The 18,982-nt window shown below is 38.9% G+C and overlaps 1 protein-coding gene across 1 annotated transcript; it reads left to right on the top strand.

Moving 5' to 3' along the window:
* The first annotated feature begins 603 nt into the window (after positions 1 to 603).
* LOC139729989 (PR domain zinc finger protein 10-like) lies at positions 604 to 17,939 on the top strand. The gene is made up of 8 exons (XM_071640910.1): positions 604 to 741; positions 4,366 to 4,507; positions 6,177 to 6,368; positions 6,557 to 6,748; positions 7,447 to 7,593; positions 12,174 to 12,277; positions 12,864 to 13,116; positions 14,437 to 17,939. The coding sequence occupies exons 1-8, from the start codon at positions 604 to 606 to the stop codon at positions 17,502 to 17,504; spliced, it is 4,236 nt and encodes a 1,411-aa protein (XP_071497011.1). The 3' UTR covers positions 17,505 to 17,939.
* The last annotated feature ends 1,043 nt before the right edge of the window (positions 17,940 to 18,982 follow it).

The raw sequence follows: 18,982 nt of genomic DNA, 5'->3' as shown, positions 1-18,982 counted from the left end.
CAATATTTAACATTCAGTTTAATGGTTGTAATCCTCGTGTGAGAATTTGTCCAAATTGATGAATTTTGAGCGTAATATACAAGAGCAATAATCTTTTAGTCTAATAAATCTGCTAACTTTGGTGTTGATCGTCACTGCATTGTAAACCCTCATTCAGATAGAATTTCACATGATACGAAAAACCTGCATTGAAATAACATGGGGGAAAGTAGTCACATTATAGTAGGGTTATATTTAGTAGTGATTGTTGCCTACAAGTTGTAACTGTGCAGCAACACTGCGCCATGCCTACTGACACCTTTTCAACATTTTGTGTCAATCTTTTGTGTTGATTAGATAGTTTAGGGTCTATAGAAAGAAAAGACAAAACACTGCATTTACTTTTCCTGTGTTAGTTTTAAAATGAGGCCCATTGCCTTCTCTTTAATCCCATCACATTTTTTTTTTCTCTGTCACTTTGTCGTGTCATAGTTGTTCATATCATTGTCACATTACATGCATGTTGTTATACAATGTTGGTATATTCATTGAGTCAAAATAAACGAAATAATCAAATAATGTGTCCTAGGTAAATCCAAAGCATTCTGCAGTGGTCTTCAGAAGATGGAGGCTGATGGGAGAGAGCTTGTATGGCCACCACATGCCGGAGAAAACCAACGGCAAGACCAGAACCATGTCCAACAGCCAGTCCTTAGCCCCATGCAGCATGATGGTGTATCCAGCTCCAACAATGTCCTTGGGGTAAGGGCAATGCTTACTTTTAACCTTTTGAAGAAACCAGGGCCTATAATACAAGTTATCTACAGTATCTTAATCTTGATGTATACATTCAACTTAACACACACACATACACACAATCCCCTTTTGCTGTTTCCTTTTTTGTTGTTGATAGATTAGATTATCTTTTATTATTATGCAGTGTTTATGATAGTTACTTTCAGTCAGAATTACTTTGAGATTGATGTTGAATTCCTAACATTTTACCAGTTGATCAATACATGTTCATTTCAGAAGTTTAAAAACCAAGACTAAAACCGAAATTGTCCGTAAATATCATTGTCTTCAAACTAGCTTTCATTTGGAAGTTTCCCTTCAAAGAGGAGATGATAAAAGAAGAATATCCTTTTCTGTGTGAATACTGCACATGTGTATGTCATGTCAGTGCATGATGTATTGTAGGGGCAGTCAGAAATATGTCTGTCTTGCAATCAAGTGGCTTGGGTTTGAGTTCTAGTGAGTCTAGCTGAGCAATTTCATGTGTTATGATGCTGTCCATTAAAGTAAGACACAAAAGACCCCTTTTCCTGAAAAAGAAAAGAATTCAAGAAAAAAAAAAAAAAAAACGAGAAAGTCAAAGTGAGAAAGAGTCACAACCTGCTCATAAAAGATTGCATTTTAATTTACCTGAAGAGTAGAATGCAAACCCGATTGATGGTTAATTGCCACTTGGTCTAATGTTAGGTGGTCTACTTCCCAGTTTGTCTAACACCACTATGGCTAAACTTATATGGTCCACTATCTATTTTGTCTAAATCCCGTTTGGTGTCGTCTTCACTTGGTCTAATGCCCGCACTTGCCAATTGTCCTTTCATTTAATGGCCAGATGGTCTAATTGCCATTTTTCTCTTGTTGTTTTTCCCCATTTTGTCTAGATATCATTTGGTCTATAATTACCAGTTCATTCAAATTTCATTTAGTTTATTTTTCATGTGGTGTATAGACAATTTTTTTAATTACTGTTTGGTCTACTACCCATTTGGTCTGTATTTCACTTGGCCTAATATTCAATTGAGTGCATTTCCGTCCTGTGTAATTGCGATAGGTCTAATTTCCATCTGGTCCACAAGCCAATCCGTCTAATATCCATTTCGTCAAAATACTATTTTGGCTAATTACCATTTAGTCTAATTCTTATTTGGTCTAATTACTAATAGGGCTACTTTTGTTTCATCTATAGTTTCATTTCAATTAAGTTTTATTTCATTTCATTGTCAATGCAATATAAAAAAATCTAACAAAGTGTCAGCATAATTCCATAAATTATTTTTATGTATCACACATTATTTTAGGCCTACTATCATAGGAGAAACATACTACAGATGTAAGTAAAGGGAGCTCGAGAAAAAAGGACATGAAGCAATGGATGTCAAATTGAAGATACACGAAAAGCAGAGGGAATACTTTAAATACAGTTTTGGAAAATCAGTTGGAAATGCAGGGGACCATCTTCATATGCATGGCTCCAGATGGCCGCAGGTTCCAAGCAGTGCTATTGTGATAGGTAGATTTCAAACGAGTGAGGATGGCTCATTCTTTTGCAATAATATGTGTCTTCTTGTCATGATAACAGTGTAGATGCATGCAGATTGTAATTCACAGGGAGGACATGGATCGAAATCCACATGTTGATTTGAAGGCTAGCTAACAGGGGGTAGCGTGGTATATGATAAGGTACCGTACATAGGCTGTTGTAATGATTGTGTGAAAACCAAATAATCATGACCATATATGTATATCAGTTAAACTCAGTGGCCTTAGTACACCCTCTAATGAACAAGTCTTAGCGATACCCCTGCTAGATACTCTCACCAGCATAACTAGCTGTATTAAAGGGGGTGGGAGGGAAGGCACCCAAAATGAATTGAGAAAATTAACCAATAATTAAGGTTTCATTTATTTTACAGGGCTGTAACTGATATGATGAGGGCAGTAATAATAATGTCAACAGTAACAATCATTCTGATTGATTCTTTTGCCATCAAATTTAACACAATCATTAGTTATCTTGCAACATGAAATTTAAATTACCGGTATTTAAACTATGTGCGCGAGCAAGGGTATTGAGCGATGCACCATCCCCAGAATACAAAGGTTTTCTGATATAAGCCCACAAAGCTTGTAGCCCTATTTACTATTTACTATTGCAGTATTTGTAACTGTTGCCAACCACTAATGTTATAAGTACTTACATGAAACATATACCAGGGTAAGCATATGTGACCCGCTACAACAAAAGGATCCGAAAGTCGGGGGAGGACAATTTTCTGAAACTGGCATGATATTATTCCCTTACACTTCTTCTTTAATTTCATATATAGCACAACTCATAAAAGTACTCGGTCGCGGAGATATTGATGGTCTTATTAGCGCATGTCAAGTGGTTGAGGAAATCAGAGTATCAAGAAAAACGCCTTCAAAGTTTGCCTTCCGACGCTATCATGATCAAGGGGAGGCCAGACAGTTTTCACCGCTTGACAATAGAAGGCACGGTCCTAGCGATTCTGCGATGTTCATTCAAGCTTAGCGCCAGCGGTCTACGCACGACCAATCAGTAATCAGGATGCCACGCACTGACCAATAAGATCACTCCCTCTCTTGCTAGGGGAGGAGTCTAGCTGCAGCGCTAAATCCAAATCTTCGGACACGTTTCTGTTTCGTATAAATTCGGAAAATCATGGCTTAGAAAAACGCTGATCTCTTGCCTTTCCCTTGATCATTTAGCTTCAAAATTTCGGCAGATGATAGACAAAACATTAGACTACAAAATTGTGCAAAAAACAGAAATTCACTGGTTTTGACCAATTTTGATGATGTTACTTCAAACTCGACTTTCTCGGCTCAGCCTTCAGCGACTTCAGGATCCTTTTGTTGTAGCGGGTCACATATATTTTATGCCATGCGCCATTGTTTCAGAATCAATTACTTTCAGTGCTTTGTAATTGTTTTGTTTTTGTTTTTTGTGTTTTTTATGTGGTTGTGAAACACGTTCCTATGAAAATAACCCCCGTATGTATGATAATTTTCTTCAAAAACAACAATTCTGACAGTCTGAATAATTTCATTTTGTTTAACCTGTCAACACTGTACCAAGACCGGGACTTGGATTTAAATGGTAGACAACAAACAACTAAATTAGAGAGAGTTAAAATTAAGACAAAGTGTGCTGTAGACCAAATGTGCATTAGACTACAAAGGTGTACATGGCCACTAGACCAACTTATCAGTAGACTAATTGACAAGTAGCCCAACTGGTTATTAGCATAATGAAACTTTGCCAAAATGGTAATTAGACTAAGATTGTGATATTGCTTATGTGGATATTAGCCAAAGTGGGTGGAGCCCAAGTGCATATCAGTCTAATTTTTTTACTGTATATCTTGCAAGAAGGTAAACAAACTTGTACACACTTTCTGCACAGCTGCCTAAGCTTAAAACTCTTGTCAGGTACTTGGATTTGTTAGACTTGTAATTAGGGGCTCAGAACTAGAGAAATGAAGCCTTAAGCATCCCTTCATTTACTATTAATTAATGACACACCATTGATGCAAAGCACAGGGTTCTGAAAGTGTGCTCTCTCTTTCTCAGGCTTCAACAGATCATGGTTCAGACAGTGACAACTCCATGCATGGAGCAGACAATGAGGCAGAATCAACTGTCCAAGGGCTGAGCTGTGAAGTAACTAATGAAGCAGCTTCTAGTAGCAGATCTGGTCAAACCATCCACTCGGGTAAGTGCAACATTCTCTAGCATGTACCTTGTATATTATTCTTACTTTGCCATTTTTTTTTTTTTGGGGGGGGGGGGGTGCTGAAATAGGCAACCTCAATGTTTGTCATGATAATTTTTTTTTTAAACACAAAGGGTGCATGCTAGTGCTCTAAGGCGAACCAAAGTTAACTGAACTAAAGCGTACCATACTGAACTGTGCCAAATCTGGAGCGTTCGAGCGCTCTGTTGAGAAAGGATACCTCATGAGTTATTTTTACGCATGTAGCAAGAGGGTCATTCACCTGGCGCGCTTTAACTACTTACAGATATCCCGAACAAAGAGAATGAGCTCTTTGCATTATTACGTATGTTCATGTTACGCACATTCTCACATGCGAACTTCTGGTATGCTGTTGGTACCCTTTTGGTACCCTTTTGGAACACATCGCGAAGTGATCCATTTTTGGCTCGGTACCGTATGGTACCGTAGGCCTACACTTTAGGAGCTTTTGAGCGCTCCTCTGGCGCAGGTACAGTATTGTACATTTGTACGGTTCATCCTAAGAGAGTGCTCGAACGCACCCAAAGAGATCTCACGCTTAAGTTTCATCATGACTTTTTCTTTCACATCTCACACACATCATAGGGCCCTATTTACAAAAAATCTAGGGGTATCTGGTTTCATAGATATTATAGCACAGTGTCTATCCGTGACCAATGGCACAAAAAAGTGTCAGTTTCAAGTGATATTTGTGTGTACATTGTATGGGTTTTAAGAGGAGTGTTGTCCAAATAATTTTTTTTTTTTGGTCTGTTTTTCCTCACATGAAAACATCCCTTTTGACTATCACAGATTTAACAAAACAATGACAATGAAAAGATTTGTCAACCAAGAAATACTATTTTGTGGAAAGTATGTGAGATTTTTCATGCCCTTTGAGCACTCAGACTGAGTGGTAAAGCTGAATTATCGGCTCGGCTATGGCTCCATGTGGGTCTGTAGCTGCTATAGACAGGTTAAAATCTACCGTGGGAAACAAAATTTGTGGCCGCTGACCGCGTTAGACAGGTGGCCGCTATACACAGTCTTTAACAGGGCTTTTCTCTCGGGGGGAATTTTCAGTTGTTGCATATGGCAGGTGGTCGCTATAGACAGGTGGCCGCAAAGGCAGGTTTGACTGTATTAGCATATATCAGTACTTAACCAGTGATTGACAGATGATGTCACTGACAATCTTTGTTTGGAAGGCTTTTAGCTGTACCAAATAATTGGGGGGGGGGGGGGGAGAAAAAAATCATAAAATAGATGGTATATATTTATATGTTCTTCTGGCCATATTAGTTATAGTCAGGGCATTATGAATCAGTTGAAAGCAATATGCATTTGCTCTGCATAATTCCTTTATCAGGTAATTGCAAAATTTGGTAGCAAGTTGACACCATCTTTAAATCACTTATGTGCATTAATGAGAATGGTTGGAAATATTATATTTTTCATCATTTACCAAACCAACAGGCTGCTTTTCAGTTATACATACTTAACAAATGACAGTCACATGTTTGCTTTTATTTTTAAAGTAAAGTTACTTATCATCATAAACTATATTTTATGTACTCATTTGTTGTATCCCTGGCATGACTTCTTGTCACCAGACTCTATAACAAACATATTTTTCTCTGTTTCCTAGACAATGAGGCAGTCCCTGTGGCTGTCACCATTTTGCCAGACTCAAGCCTTTCAAACCCTGGAAGTCATATCATTGCCATAGCAACAGAGCCTTCAGAAGACCGATCTGAACTGGGAGACCAGCAGGAGCTGTTGGGGGTACCATCCAACCAGCTGACTGTTAGCCTTAATCCACCCACTCAGATTATTACAAGTGAGTATCTGTCTGGCACTATCAATTTTATGTCAAATCTCTCTATTCTATCACCATCACCATCACTTTCAACTTACTATCACTCATATATTCTGCTGTAAGTTATACATGTTCCTTGCCTATTCTGTGTTTGATATGAACAAAAGAAATGTTAGTTTACTTGTTTGCTCCTTGCTAAACATATACAGCTGATGTGAATCCATCTATGGTTACCATGCCACCTATGGAGACCATGAGACCAGAGGATGTAGCAGGGCCTTCAGGGCTTAACCACTCCAGAGAAGTGTCAAGGAATGTCCGCCCAGAGCGACGTGCCTCTAGAGGTCTGCACCAGCTTCTGGCAGACTCACAGGATGAAGAGGAGGAGGATGCCATCATAGGTGAGACTCGATCACTCTTAACCAAACAGAGATCCATGCCATGCATTTGTTAGCATTACTCCTTTTATTTTCATGCCAGGTGAAATCATCACATTTAGAAACGTGAGATTGTTGCTCTAAGGCCGTTTTAAAAATAGTTTCAGTTTATACCATCCTGTACAAGTTTAAATATATTTGTATAAATATACATATATACCTATATCTCACTATTGATGACAATACATGGAATTAACATAGCATGTTTTCTTAACCTGATCTTATGACTCCAGAGTATATTTTACCATTACTGATAGCTCATTCAGTCATGAAATACTATGCACTGCATTGCACAGTATAACTTGAGGATGTGAGATGTGGTATGTTTGTTTCTATCCTTGAGAGAAGGTGAATGTGATGTTTTGTAAATCAATCAAGGAGACCTATGAATGACAATGTGTCCAAATTGATCCTATGAGCAAAAAATGAAACCCCATGTCCGAAAAACAAAGATTAAAGTAAAAGCAATGACAAATAAAATGACAAGCAAGCCAAGAAAGCAACCATATAACATTCAACAAGTTTCAGGTACTGAAAATTTATAGTAACACTAGACCAAGCAATAGAAAAATCTGCTCTCTGTGTATGCACAGGTATCATTCTTTTGGGATATTCGAAAGCAGTCCACTGCTAACATTTTCTCTCAAAACATGACATGCCAGCCACTGATGACAGAGACCCAGTGGATGAGGAGGAGTTCCTGCGCCAGGGAGCCATCCAGCGTATTGCAGACAAACCCATCATCTCCAGGGCCAGGGCCAGTCTACCTCTTGTTCTCCAGATATTCAAAGTGGAAAATGATCAGATAGGTATGTAGGCAGCCCAACTAGTCTGTGCGGGATTAATCAACTATCCTTGGGTTTTAGAATTTATCACTGTAATTGAAAACCTGATGCAGTTAAGTCACCAATGGTGATAGCATTTGATTGCAAAACATCATTGACATATATCTTAGAGATTGATATGTTCCATTAACGTATAATTATGATACTTAGCTTGTTAGAACATTAAAAACACAGACCTTGTAAATATTGAGCGTGAATAGATCCTTTTGTCTTAAAGGGATGGTACAGTATTGGTGGAGAGGAGAATTGGGCTGTAAACCTTTTGCGAGATACCAAGAAAACAGTTATGAAATAGTACAGAGCATGCCATTTTAAGAGGAATTCAAAGTTCGTTTGATGAAAATCAGGTTTGGAATGACTGAAACATCCAAAAACAAAGTAAAACAAAGCAGTCGTAATAAAATGTGGGTCCTACACTTTATTAGAATTGCTCTTTTTTGGATATCTCAGCCATTTCAAAACCAATTTTCATCAAATAAACATTGAATTCCTCATGGAATTACATGCTCTTTCATATTTCATAAGGGGTTTCTCATTATCTCACCAAAAAATGTAAAAAACCTGAAATTAGGTCTCAACCAAAACTATACGATCCCTATTAGATAAGGAAGAAGTTACATCCATGTTCTAATTTTTAACCACTTGTATTGTGTGTAAATTTCTATGTGGCTTCCTTGTCAACAAAACTTGGCATTAGAAAGGATTTCGCTAATGCCAAGCCCCTTCAGGATTGTTTTCATCACCAAAATTGTTGTTGCTTCCTTCATCCAATTATTCATATTTTTACTCATTATCACTATTATTAGAGATAATATTACCTCCCCCAAGGAGGCTATGTATTTGTAAGCATTTGTTTGTTTGTTCTCTGTCTGTCTGTTTGCAAAATAACTCAGAAAGTTATGAACGGATTTGCACAAAATTTTCAAGAAAAGTTGATAATGACACAGGAACAGATGATAAAATTTTGGTATTGATCTGAATCACCATCTGGTTCAAGGAATTTTTTTTTTGGAATTTTTAAAAGGATTCTAAGGGCCAAAGCCGATTGAATTCAAGCTGCGCATATTTGAGGTGCACATGTACCGAGCACATGCTTGAGGTGCAGCAAGAAGCTAAGGCAGAAGTAGAGACACTGTACTAGAAAGGATTCTTTGTCATTGGGAAAAAGGACCATTTTTATCATATATTTGTATATGGGTGGAAATGAGCGGCTTGTCAGAGGTCTGTGTTTTTCTAGTTATTATCTGTAATATAAGTAATCCCTCTAATCTCTCCCCGTCTTAGTGACCATTAGTTATCCTTTATCTCCCACAAAACATTCAATGTGCACCGAATTTTGCAAATTTCAAATCCATTCTGGCATAAAACCCACCTTTTCCATCTTCCTTGATTGAGTCTTCGAGCATTTAGCTAGAAATTTGGCACACATGACCACTGTGGTACGTAGATGTGTAAACATAATCTTTCGTCAGTGGTGATCATTGTGTTGCCATGGTAATGGCATATTTTGAATGAAAATCATACAAAAATATTGTGGATTCAGTTAACTCCCTCACTCTTTGAGCATTTGGCTTGAAATTTGGCACATGCAACCACTATAGCATATAGATGTGCAAACTTAATCTTTCATCAGTGGAGAACAATGCGTTGCCATGGTAACAGCATATTTTCACTAAAATGCATACAAAAATATTCTGGATTCAGGTAACTACCTCAGTCTTTGAGCATTTAGCTTGAAATTTGGCACATGTGACCACTATAGTACGTAAATGAGCATACATAGTCTTTCGTCATTGTTGATCAATGTGTTGCCATGGTAACAGCATATTTTGAATGAAAATCATGCAAAAATATTTTGGATTCAGTTAACTCCCTCAGTCTTTGAGCATTTGGCTTGAAATTTGGCACATATGTGACCACTATAGCATATAGATGTTCAAACTTAATCTGTCATTGTTGTTAAACAGTGCGTTGCCATGGTAAAAACATTTTTTCACAAAAAAGTATGTGGATTCAGCCGACTCCCTCAGTCTTTGAGCATTTAGCTTGAAATTTGGCACACCTGACCACTATGGTACAAGTATGTAGATGTGCAAATTTAAAGGGAGTGTACAGTACTGGTCGAGGTGGGGATTCATGTTTTGAACATTCTCAAGTGAGATAACGAGAAACCTCTTATGAAATATGAAAGAGCATGTAATTTTAAAGGACAAGTTCACCTTCATAAACATAAGGATTGAGAGAATGTAGCAGTATTAGTAGAACACATCATTGAAAGTTTGAGGAAAATCAGACAATCCGTTCAAAAGTTATGAATTTTTGAAGTTTTTGTGCAGTACCCGCTGGATGAGAAGACTACTGCAGTGTATGAGTAACTTAGATGTCACATGTGTACAACAATATAAGGAAAATATAAAGAGAATTTCACAAAATTCCATCTTTTGAAAAAAGTACACATTCCCCTGACTCGTTACCGATAAATGTTATGGGTAATATTATTCCCCCTGCCTTTAGAAAGAGGCAAGTCAATTGCTCTTTTATTATGCGAAAAAAGTGAAAATATGTTGAATTTTCTTTTATATTTTCTTTATACTGTTGTACGCATATGACTCACAAGCTATAGTAGTCTCCTCATCCAGCGGTTCCAACACAAAATAATTTAAAAAATTCATAACTTTTACATCGATTGTCCAATTTTCCTCAAACTTTCACTGATGTGTTCTACTAATATTGTTGCATTTTCTCAATCCTTATGTTTATGAAGGTGAACTTGTCCTTTAAGAAGGATCCAACATTTATTTGATGAAAATCGGTTTTCAAATGGCTGAGATATCCAAAAAAAGTGATAGTAATAAAAGGCGACAGGCCACAACTTTATTAGGATCTCTTTGTTCCACCATGTTTTTGGATATCTCATTTATTTGTTTAAATTGTTTTAATTTATTTATTATTCATTGATTTTCATCAAATAAACATTTGATACCCCTTAGAATTGCATGCTCTTTGACATCTCATAGAGTGGTTACTGGATATCTTGCAAAGTGTTAAAAGCTAAATTCTCACCTCGACCAGAACTGTACACACCCTTTAACCTTTCGTCATTGTTGATCATTGTGTTGCCATGGTAACAGCATAGTTTGAATGAAAATCATATAAAAATATTGTGGATTCAGGTAACTCCCTCAGTCTTTGAGCATTCGGCTTGAAATTTGGCACATGCAACCATTATAGTACAGAGATATGCAAACTTCATATTTCATCATTGTTGAACAATGTGTTGCCATGGTAACAGTGCATTTTAAATGAAAATCATACAAACATTTTGATTAGATCCTAACTCTGTTAAGAGCATTTTGGCTTCAAATTTGGCACATGTTACCAGTACATTACCTAGATGTGCGAAAAATCTTTTGTCAGTGTGTAAAATGTGTTGCCATGGTAACAGTATATTTTGAATTAAAATGATACGCTGATATTGTGAATTCAACTAAGCCCCTCATCCTTTTAGCATTTGGCTTGAAATTTGGCACACGTGACAGCTATGATATATAGTTGTGCAACCTTCATTATTTTCTTAATGTCCAACATTGTGTTGCCATGGTTACACAATTTTTAATAAAAACCATAGAAATTGTCAGTTTATTTATCTTGCTCACTCAATTTTTGAGCACTTGACTTGAGATGTGGGACATTTGACTAACAGTGAGCAATACATTTGTTCACTGTTGAACAGTGCATTGCCATGGTAATTTTTTTTCATTAAAAAGTAAAAAAAAAAAACAATCCTAGTTGAGCTAATTCCCTCAGTTGTGGGTGGGGGTATATTAATCACAGTGAGTGATCGTTCTAGTTGTATCAATTTTGTTGATTGTTATACTTGTTAGTTGTTTGTTTGTTTGTATTTTGTACAGTGCACTCCCGTTACAACAAACACGGTTATAACAAAATTTCGTTATAACGAAGTACATCTTCTGGTCCCAAAATTATCAACATTAAACTCTATGGTACAAAATTCGCTTATGACGAACACGGTTATAGCGAAATTTCCATTATAACGAAGTCTTTTCTGAGTACCACAGACAAAGAAAAACAAAAGAAATGTGCTCCGTTATAACGAAATGCGAATTGCTTTCGAGAATACGTAGCGGAACAAGCATTTATAGCGTCTCTGCATGGATGAACGCTTCACACCATTGTGTGTTTGCTCCTTTTGTCACGCACAGTTTCTGAGGGGAACTTGCTTTTATTATTGTAATACAGTTATCCCATCACATTTCACATAGCTTTCAAATGTATGATGAGTATTCAGCAAACAGGATCATACATGTACGTGGTTTCCTTGTTTTCTTTATATATTGTATTTGTTCGGTTGTAACGAAATTTCGTTATAACGAAAGAAAACTGCCGGTCCCGAGCATTTCGTTATAACGGGAGTGCACTGTATTAGAATTGTACAGCGCATAGAGAAGCATGTGCTTATTATGCACTTTATAAATGTACATATTATTATTGTTATTATCAAACTTTTTGTATACTTTCTGTAGGTGTGTTTGCAAAACGAACAATTGCAAAGAGAACTCAGTTTGGACCACTTGAGGGAAGGACTGTGTCAAGGCAAAACTTACCATCTGGACATCTGAAGTGGCAGGTAAGATAAGACCAACTTTGTTATGTACTACACAAATAGTAATGTTTGTTAGCTCATGAGTGATGTATGAGGGCCAGACAGGTTTTTGAATTCCATGATATTTGACCAGAAAACAACTTTCACATTCTCTTGTATAATTCATTGATGATAAAGTCCTATATAAGATTTTATTTGACCTACCAAATGAGTTTCATCTGGCCTGGTTGCACAACTGTACTTGACATGAGTTACGATAAAGGTCACAAATATGTGACTATAAATACATGTAGATATATGAAAATATATACATATGTATGTGAGTGTTTGGGTCAAATATGTGTGAAATATTATTTTCTGATGTATACACATATTCTCTGAGGTTGTTCAAAGTTAATTTCTGGCAAGCTCAGAAGACACAGCATCAGATATGATAGATAGGTTCATTGCCTGTGATATTCAAATTTCAAGGAATGATAGATTTGGGAACATTCTCTTTATATCTGTTATTGCATCTTGTTGACCACAGGAAAACAAAGAAAATTGTATTTTAAAGAGAGACAAACTATGTGAATTCTTACTTCCTGTGAACAAATATGATTTTCTTCAGATTAAACAAGGCTCAGACCTCGTGTACATTGACTGCTCTGATGAGTACGAATCAAATTGGATGAGTTTCATACGGCCTGCAACATGCTACACTGAGCAGAACCTGATAGCATTTCAGATGAACAACAATGAGATCTACTTTGCTACCATCAAGAACATTCCTCCACGCACTGAGCTGCGAGTGTGGTATGCTAAAGCCTATGCAGAGACCATTGGAGAACACATCCTGGAAATCACACCTGAAGAGGCAGCAGGTAAGGTTCAATGTCCTGTTCACTTGCGTGTTACATAAAGACTTACCTATTGTGTAAAAAGGGGTTTGACCAGGAGCTTGATTTGTCAAAATTACAAAAGTTAGTACCCATTAGCAAAGAAAATCAAAAATATAAGATAACTTTGCAGTTGAGTTGTACAATCCATATTAGAAAGCCCATATGAATGGGTGATCACATTGGGGGCCAATTTTCATATTTTCATCTTCCTTCTTGAAAATGCATAGTCACATTTTCACTTACCCTGGCAGACATTATAGCTACGATGATAGAATTGTGCAAATGGGCACCATGCCCTACATTGCGGGTCCTAAGGGAGCTTAGAACCTGCAAATCAGAGAATCTTTAAAATTCTTCTATATACATTGTAAACAGAAATGATTGAGCTAAAATGTATAAGTTTGTGTACTTGTGAGTGCAGTAATAAGTTTATTCATCTCAGATCCAGTGGTTGCCCTTAGGGCTCCAGGGAGGGGGGGGGGGGGGGAAGCAAAGGGATTGTCAGTTTCACATTTTCAGCTTTTTTTTTGAAATAAATGATCAAGTTTGTTACCAAATTTATCACTCGGGTAATAGAATATCTATTTGTACAAATGGGGGCCTTTTGCTTTGAGTAAATACAATAGTGAATGGTAGTTTCAAGTAAATCCAGGGTTTGCCCTGTGAGGCCAGTATCAATTTTTGAAGTGATTTTCACAATTTGATCCTCTTTTGAAAATGCACTGTTAAATTGTCTACAAACTTGGCAGGTATTTTCACTAGTGTGATAGAAAATACAGCTGGACACCATGCCCTCCCCCCCCCCCCCCAACTCAAGATCCCAAAGCCCCAAGTTTGCTGTGTTCTTCTTCTTAGGTATTAGATTGCAAGATTTGGTGTAAGGTGAACTTGCAGTACTCAATTGAGCAAGAGATATACCTGTGTAAATTACAAAGTGTATACACAAGGTCCATTCTAAAGGAGTTGGGGCTCACTAGTGAGATATTTGCAAGGCAACAAACTGGTGTGCAAAGATGGATGTTGTCATTGAACAAGACTCTTGTAAATATGACATTTTCTTGAATTAGAAAGAACTGATGCAAGGCAGTGGCTTTTCCGTTACTTTGCGTAGTTGGTAACTTGAGGCTTTGAATGGTTCTCCCATTTCCAGGCAAAGTAATTAAGATGGATCACCTATCTACTGTACATGTAATTCATTTGAGTACACATTCTATTTTCTTGCTGTGGCACATTATAACTTGTGTTATCCTTTGCAATTGTTGTAATTGATTAGCTGGATCTTGTTCTCATATTGTTTTCTAGAAATGCAAGAGAAAGAGAATACGTGGCCCTGCTTTGAGTGCACTCGAAAGTTTAGGACATCTGAACTGTTGCAGAAGCACCTTTCATCTCATGATGGTCCCACTGTCAAAAGCCGCACAAGAAATAAACGGGGTAGACCACGTAAATACCCTGAAGGTTACCGTCAGCGACAACGCAAACTGGCACAGGCCAAGTTAGAACACATGCGATCAGGCCAAAAGGAGGAATACAACTGTGATTACTGCAATAAGCGTTTCCCTCGCTTCTACAGCTTGCAGCGCCACTTGGTGATGCACTCTGGAGAAAAGAATTTTACCTGTGATGTATGCAATAAGTCTTTTGCGCACATATACAATCGTACAAGGCACATGAGACGGCACAAAGAGAGGGGTGAGTTTTCTGGTCCACTGCCACCTCTCAGGCGGCGCAGAACTGGCCAGGCACAGCCCGCAGATGGTACTTCCACATATGCTTGTGACCACTGTGACCTGGAGTTTGAAAGTGAGCGTATGTTAAAACTCCATGTCAGTCTCCACTATGATGAGAATCCTGAGGAAATGGGAGATGATGAAGGTGAGATGGAGGATGGAGAGGTCGGGGAGGATGAGGAGGAAGATGAAGAAGAGGATGAAGAGCAGATGGACAAGCAAGATAATGCTAAAGTAGACATGGAGGTAGAATCAGGCACTACAAGTCAAGGAGTTGAGCCAGAAGGCGGGGTTGAACCAAGTCTGGTCACCCCACTTACAGAAGCTGCTCCTGGGTCAGGCAGTGCTCAAGTGAGTGGGCAAGGTAATGCTGCCATGGAAGGGACTGATCAGGCAACAGCTGGTGGTGATGAGGAAAGTGGGGATAGAGGTGAAGATGATGTGAAAGGTGTCTTTACATGCCCTACGTGCACAGAGGTGTTTCCATCAAAGAAGGAGCTTGCTCTCCATGCCACTGACCATGGCAGAAGGCAAGGATCAAATGCAGATTTTGTGCTTCGCTCTCGTACCAGACCTTCATATCGGTGCAGGGAATGCTTCAAAGTATTTCGAATTAAGGTGCGATATGAACGACACATGGAACTTCACAGGCGTGAAAACAAGAAAACGATACAGTGTGAGTTTTGCAACAAATGCTTCCTGAATAACTCAGCTTTGTCAGTTCACATGAAGACACACAGTGGACAGAAGTATTACACATGTCCATTCTGTGAAGAAGACTTTGATCGTAATGAGCACCTCAAGCAGCATGTGCAGACTCATGCCTTCAATGGTTACTTCTCATGTCCTCATTGTATGAAGGCTTTCACTGAGTACACCCATGTACGCAAACATATTCGCAGTTTCCATTCCACCAAAGAATTTCCTTGTCCACATTGTGACAAGGTATTCCCACGGCCTGACAAGCTGAAACTGCACATGTTGCGTCATTCAGACAAGAAGGATTTCCTTTGTGCTAACTGTGGTAAACAGTTCAAGAGAAAAGATAAATTGAAGGAACACATGGCCAGGATGCACAACCCAGAGAGAGAAGCAAAGAACAAGCTCTTAGCTGGGAAACCAAAAAAGGCTCCATTCAAACCCAAGATTTCCCCATCAGATGTTAATGCTTTTACATTCAAGTGTCGGATTTGTTCTCTGGGATTTAAGCGTCGTGGGATGCTGGTAAATCATCTTGCAAAACGTCACCCAGAAATAGCCCCAGACACTGTTCCTGAACTCAATCTTCCAATTGTCAAACCCAATAGGAACTACTTTTGTGCCTATTGTGAAAAAGTGTACAAAAGTAGCAGCAAAAGGAAAATTCATATCTTGAAGAATCACCCAGGGGGCGCTGTTCCTCCTAGTTTGCGAAAGACTAAGGGGGATCCTAACAGTCCTTTTGGTAATCCACACACTGCACCTGCTGGTACAACAACAACACACTATTTTGCATGTGCACATTGCCCAAGGCAGTACAGCACCAAGGCCAAAATGATGGATCATGTGCGCAAAAAGCACATGGAGCCAGTACAACAGGCAGCCATGATGACCAATTCCCAGCAGTTGACTGTTGTCCAAGAGCCACAACAAATACAGGCAGAAGGACATCTTCCTGGTTCAATTACTGTGGTGGCCCAGGTACCTGAAAACATCCAGCAAGCAGTCCAGGATGCTATGGCTCAGAACCCAACTCAGATTCAGGCCAGTGATCTGCAGAACATCCAGATAGCTACTGTTAATCCTGATGGAACCACCACCTTGCAACCCATCATCCAGCACCTCACAGGACTCTCAGGTCAGCCCAGCTTGCAAGTTGTCGTTGCCCAACCTGGCCAGCAAGATGTTACTAACGTTAACCCTGAGCGCAATGACAATCAACCAACCATAAGGTACATTGAAACTAGCCAGGTGCCAGTTGTTCAAACTGAAGCTGTCCAAGCAGCAGACCTTTTGACCCAAGCTATGTCTGAACTCTCCCAAACAATCAATGAGTTTCGCCAAACTCCAAACACTGACTATCAGAACTTGGCTCAGAGGATCATTCACACAGCACAGTCCCATCCTGGGCTTCTAGGCCAACAGACCTTTCAAATTACTGGCCAGCCCCAAACCATTTCTGTCCCAGTGTCTCAGATCCAGAATTCCCAGGTGGTGGTGTCCCAGGCTCAAATTCCACAGCTGACAGTGACACAGGCAGCCCTTGCTGTCAGCCAGGCAGCCCTAGGAATCAGCCAGCCAGTGGGACAGGTTGCCACAACTGTCTCTTCAAGTCAACCAAGCACCTCAGATGGAACGCAGGTGGAAGCAGGACCACCAACCATTGATGTCAGTCACCTGCGGCAGTCCCCTACCCAATTCCAGCAGGCCACTCAGCTTCTCCAGTTGCAATCAACAGCTCAGAATGTTGTCCCTATCTCCTCTGCAATTATCCAAGCTCAACCACAGGTACAAGGCCAGGCAGCAGGCCAGTCCCAGCAAACAGTCCAAGTCCAACCCAGTCACGTGGAGATCCAGGTCCAGAATCAGCAAGGACAGACCCAGACCCAACAGTTATTCTTCGCCAGAAATTTTAACAATTACAATCAGACATTTCGGTAGTCAAGTTTGAACTGTTTTGACCTCTACCTGATATGTACTAGTATAAGCAGGAGTGCCATGTAGATTGGAAAATTGGAAGACAAAGAGTGACAAACAATCCTGGAATCATGTGATAGGGGACCAGAGTGATACAGTTGACTCCCATTATAACGAGGTCCTCGGGACCAGCAGTTTTCTTTTGTTATATTGAAATTTCATTATAACCAATCAAATAAACAATAAAAAACATAGAGCCGATAGTGTTGCAGCCTGACTTTTTATTTTGTTGTAACCAGAATTTTGTTATAACCGTGTTTGTTATAACGGGAGTGCACTGTGTTCACTTTCTATCAAGCGTGTATTGCCAGTACGTAAAGGAGGTTATCCTTCACACACAAATAGCACATAAATTAAGGAATAAATAATATTTTGATTTTTCACATATTATTTCACCACATACAGTACTAAATTTTGGTTGCAACTACACATGCAAATTGCAATAGAATCTGGTGTGGCCACCTCACAACACTCCTATTGGTTTGTACACAGGCATTAAAAAAAATAATAAAAATCATGTCTTTGATTTATAGTTAGCAAGAAATGCCCAATCGGGACCACTGAATTCATCTCTTCACCTAAGAGCAGTACCTCGACAGGGTTGCATTCTGCAAGTTGCAATAGAAACTGTTGTGACCACCTCACAACACTCCATTCGTTTTTGTAAAAAATTTAAAAAAATCATGTTTTTAGTCATAGCTAGCGACAAAGACTCAATCGGGACCACTGAATTTTCCTTGTTAAGAGAGGTACCTCAGAAGCAAGCTCATTGCAAGAGGTTTGGGTAGACAACATAGTGACATTTTCTCACTTCTTCATTGTCAGCCTCACTATTAGAAACTCTTAAACCATCAGAAGGATATACAATGTACATGTTTATTTCATTTGTAAGAAACAGCTTAGATTTGTGTGTGACAGCAGGTCTACTGAATAATTTAGCAAGTGTGTCCTGTTCCTGGTTGTATGGTCAGTCCACTTATAGCCTGGTCTAGTGATGTACATTATGTACTCTGTCTATATAGACAAATACAGAGAAAAGGAGAAAGTTATTTTATTTTAATACACCGTACTACAACATGTAGTCATTTTCATGGTACACTGTAACTGGAACAGTCAAAGGAAGATAAAATATGAAAGGATTTCATGCTGTCATTTGATTTTATTTACAGTCAATTGTGCTTTAGCGGCCACATGCCGTATGCGCCCACTGAAAAATTCCCTAGAGAGAAAAACCCTGTTAAAGACCCTGTGTATAGTGGCCACCTGTCTAACACAGCCAGCGGCCATGAATTTTGTTTCCTGCTGTAGATTTTAAGCTGTCTATAGTGGCCACAGACTCACATGGAGCCGTAGCCGAGCCGATAATGCAGCATGTTTTTCTGCTTTGTAGCTGTGCCTGGCATTCATGGGTAACATTAAGTGATCGCCACCGCTGCATTTAT

This window comes from Diadema antillarum, unplaced genomic scaffold (assembly GCF_040938485.1).
Source record: "Diadema antillarum isolate AM-2024a unplaced genomic scaffold, OU_Dant_1.0 seq00000285_RagTag, whole genome shotgun sequence".
Lineage (NCBI taxonomy): Eukaryota > Metazoa > Echinodermata > Echinoidea > Diadematoida > Diadematidae > Diadema > Diadema antillarum.
This window is presented reverse-complemented; position numbering and strand designations above follow the sequence as displayed.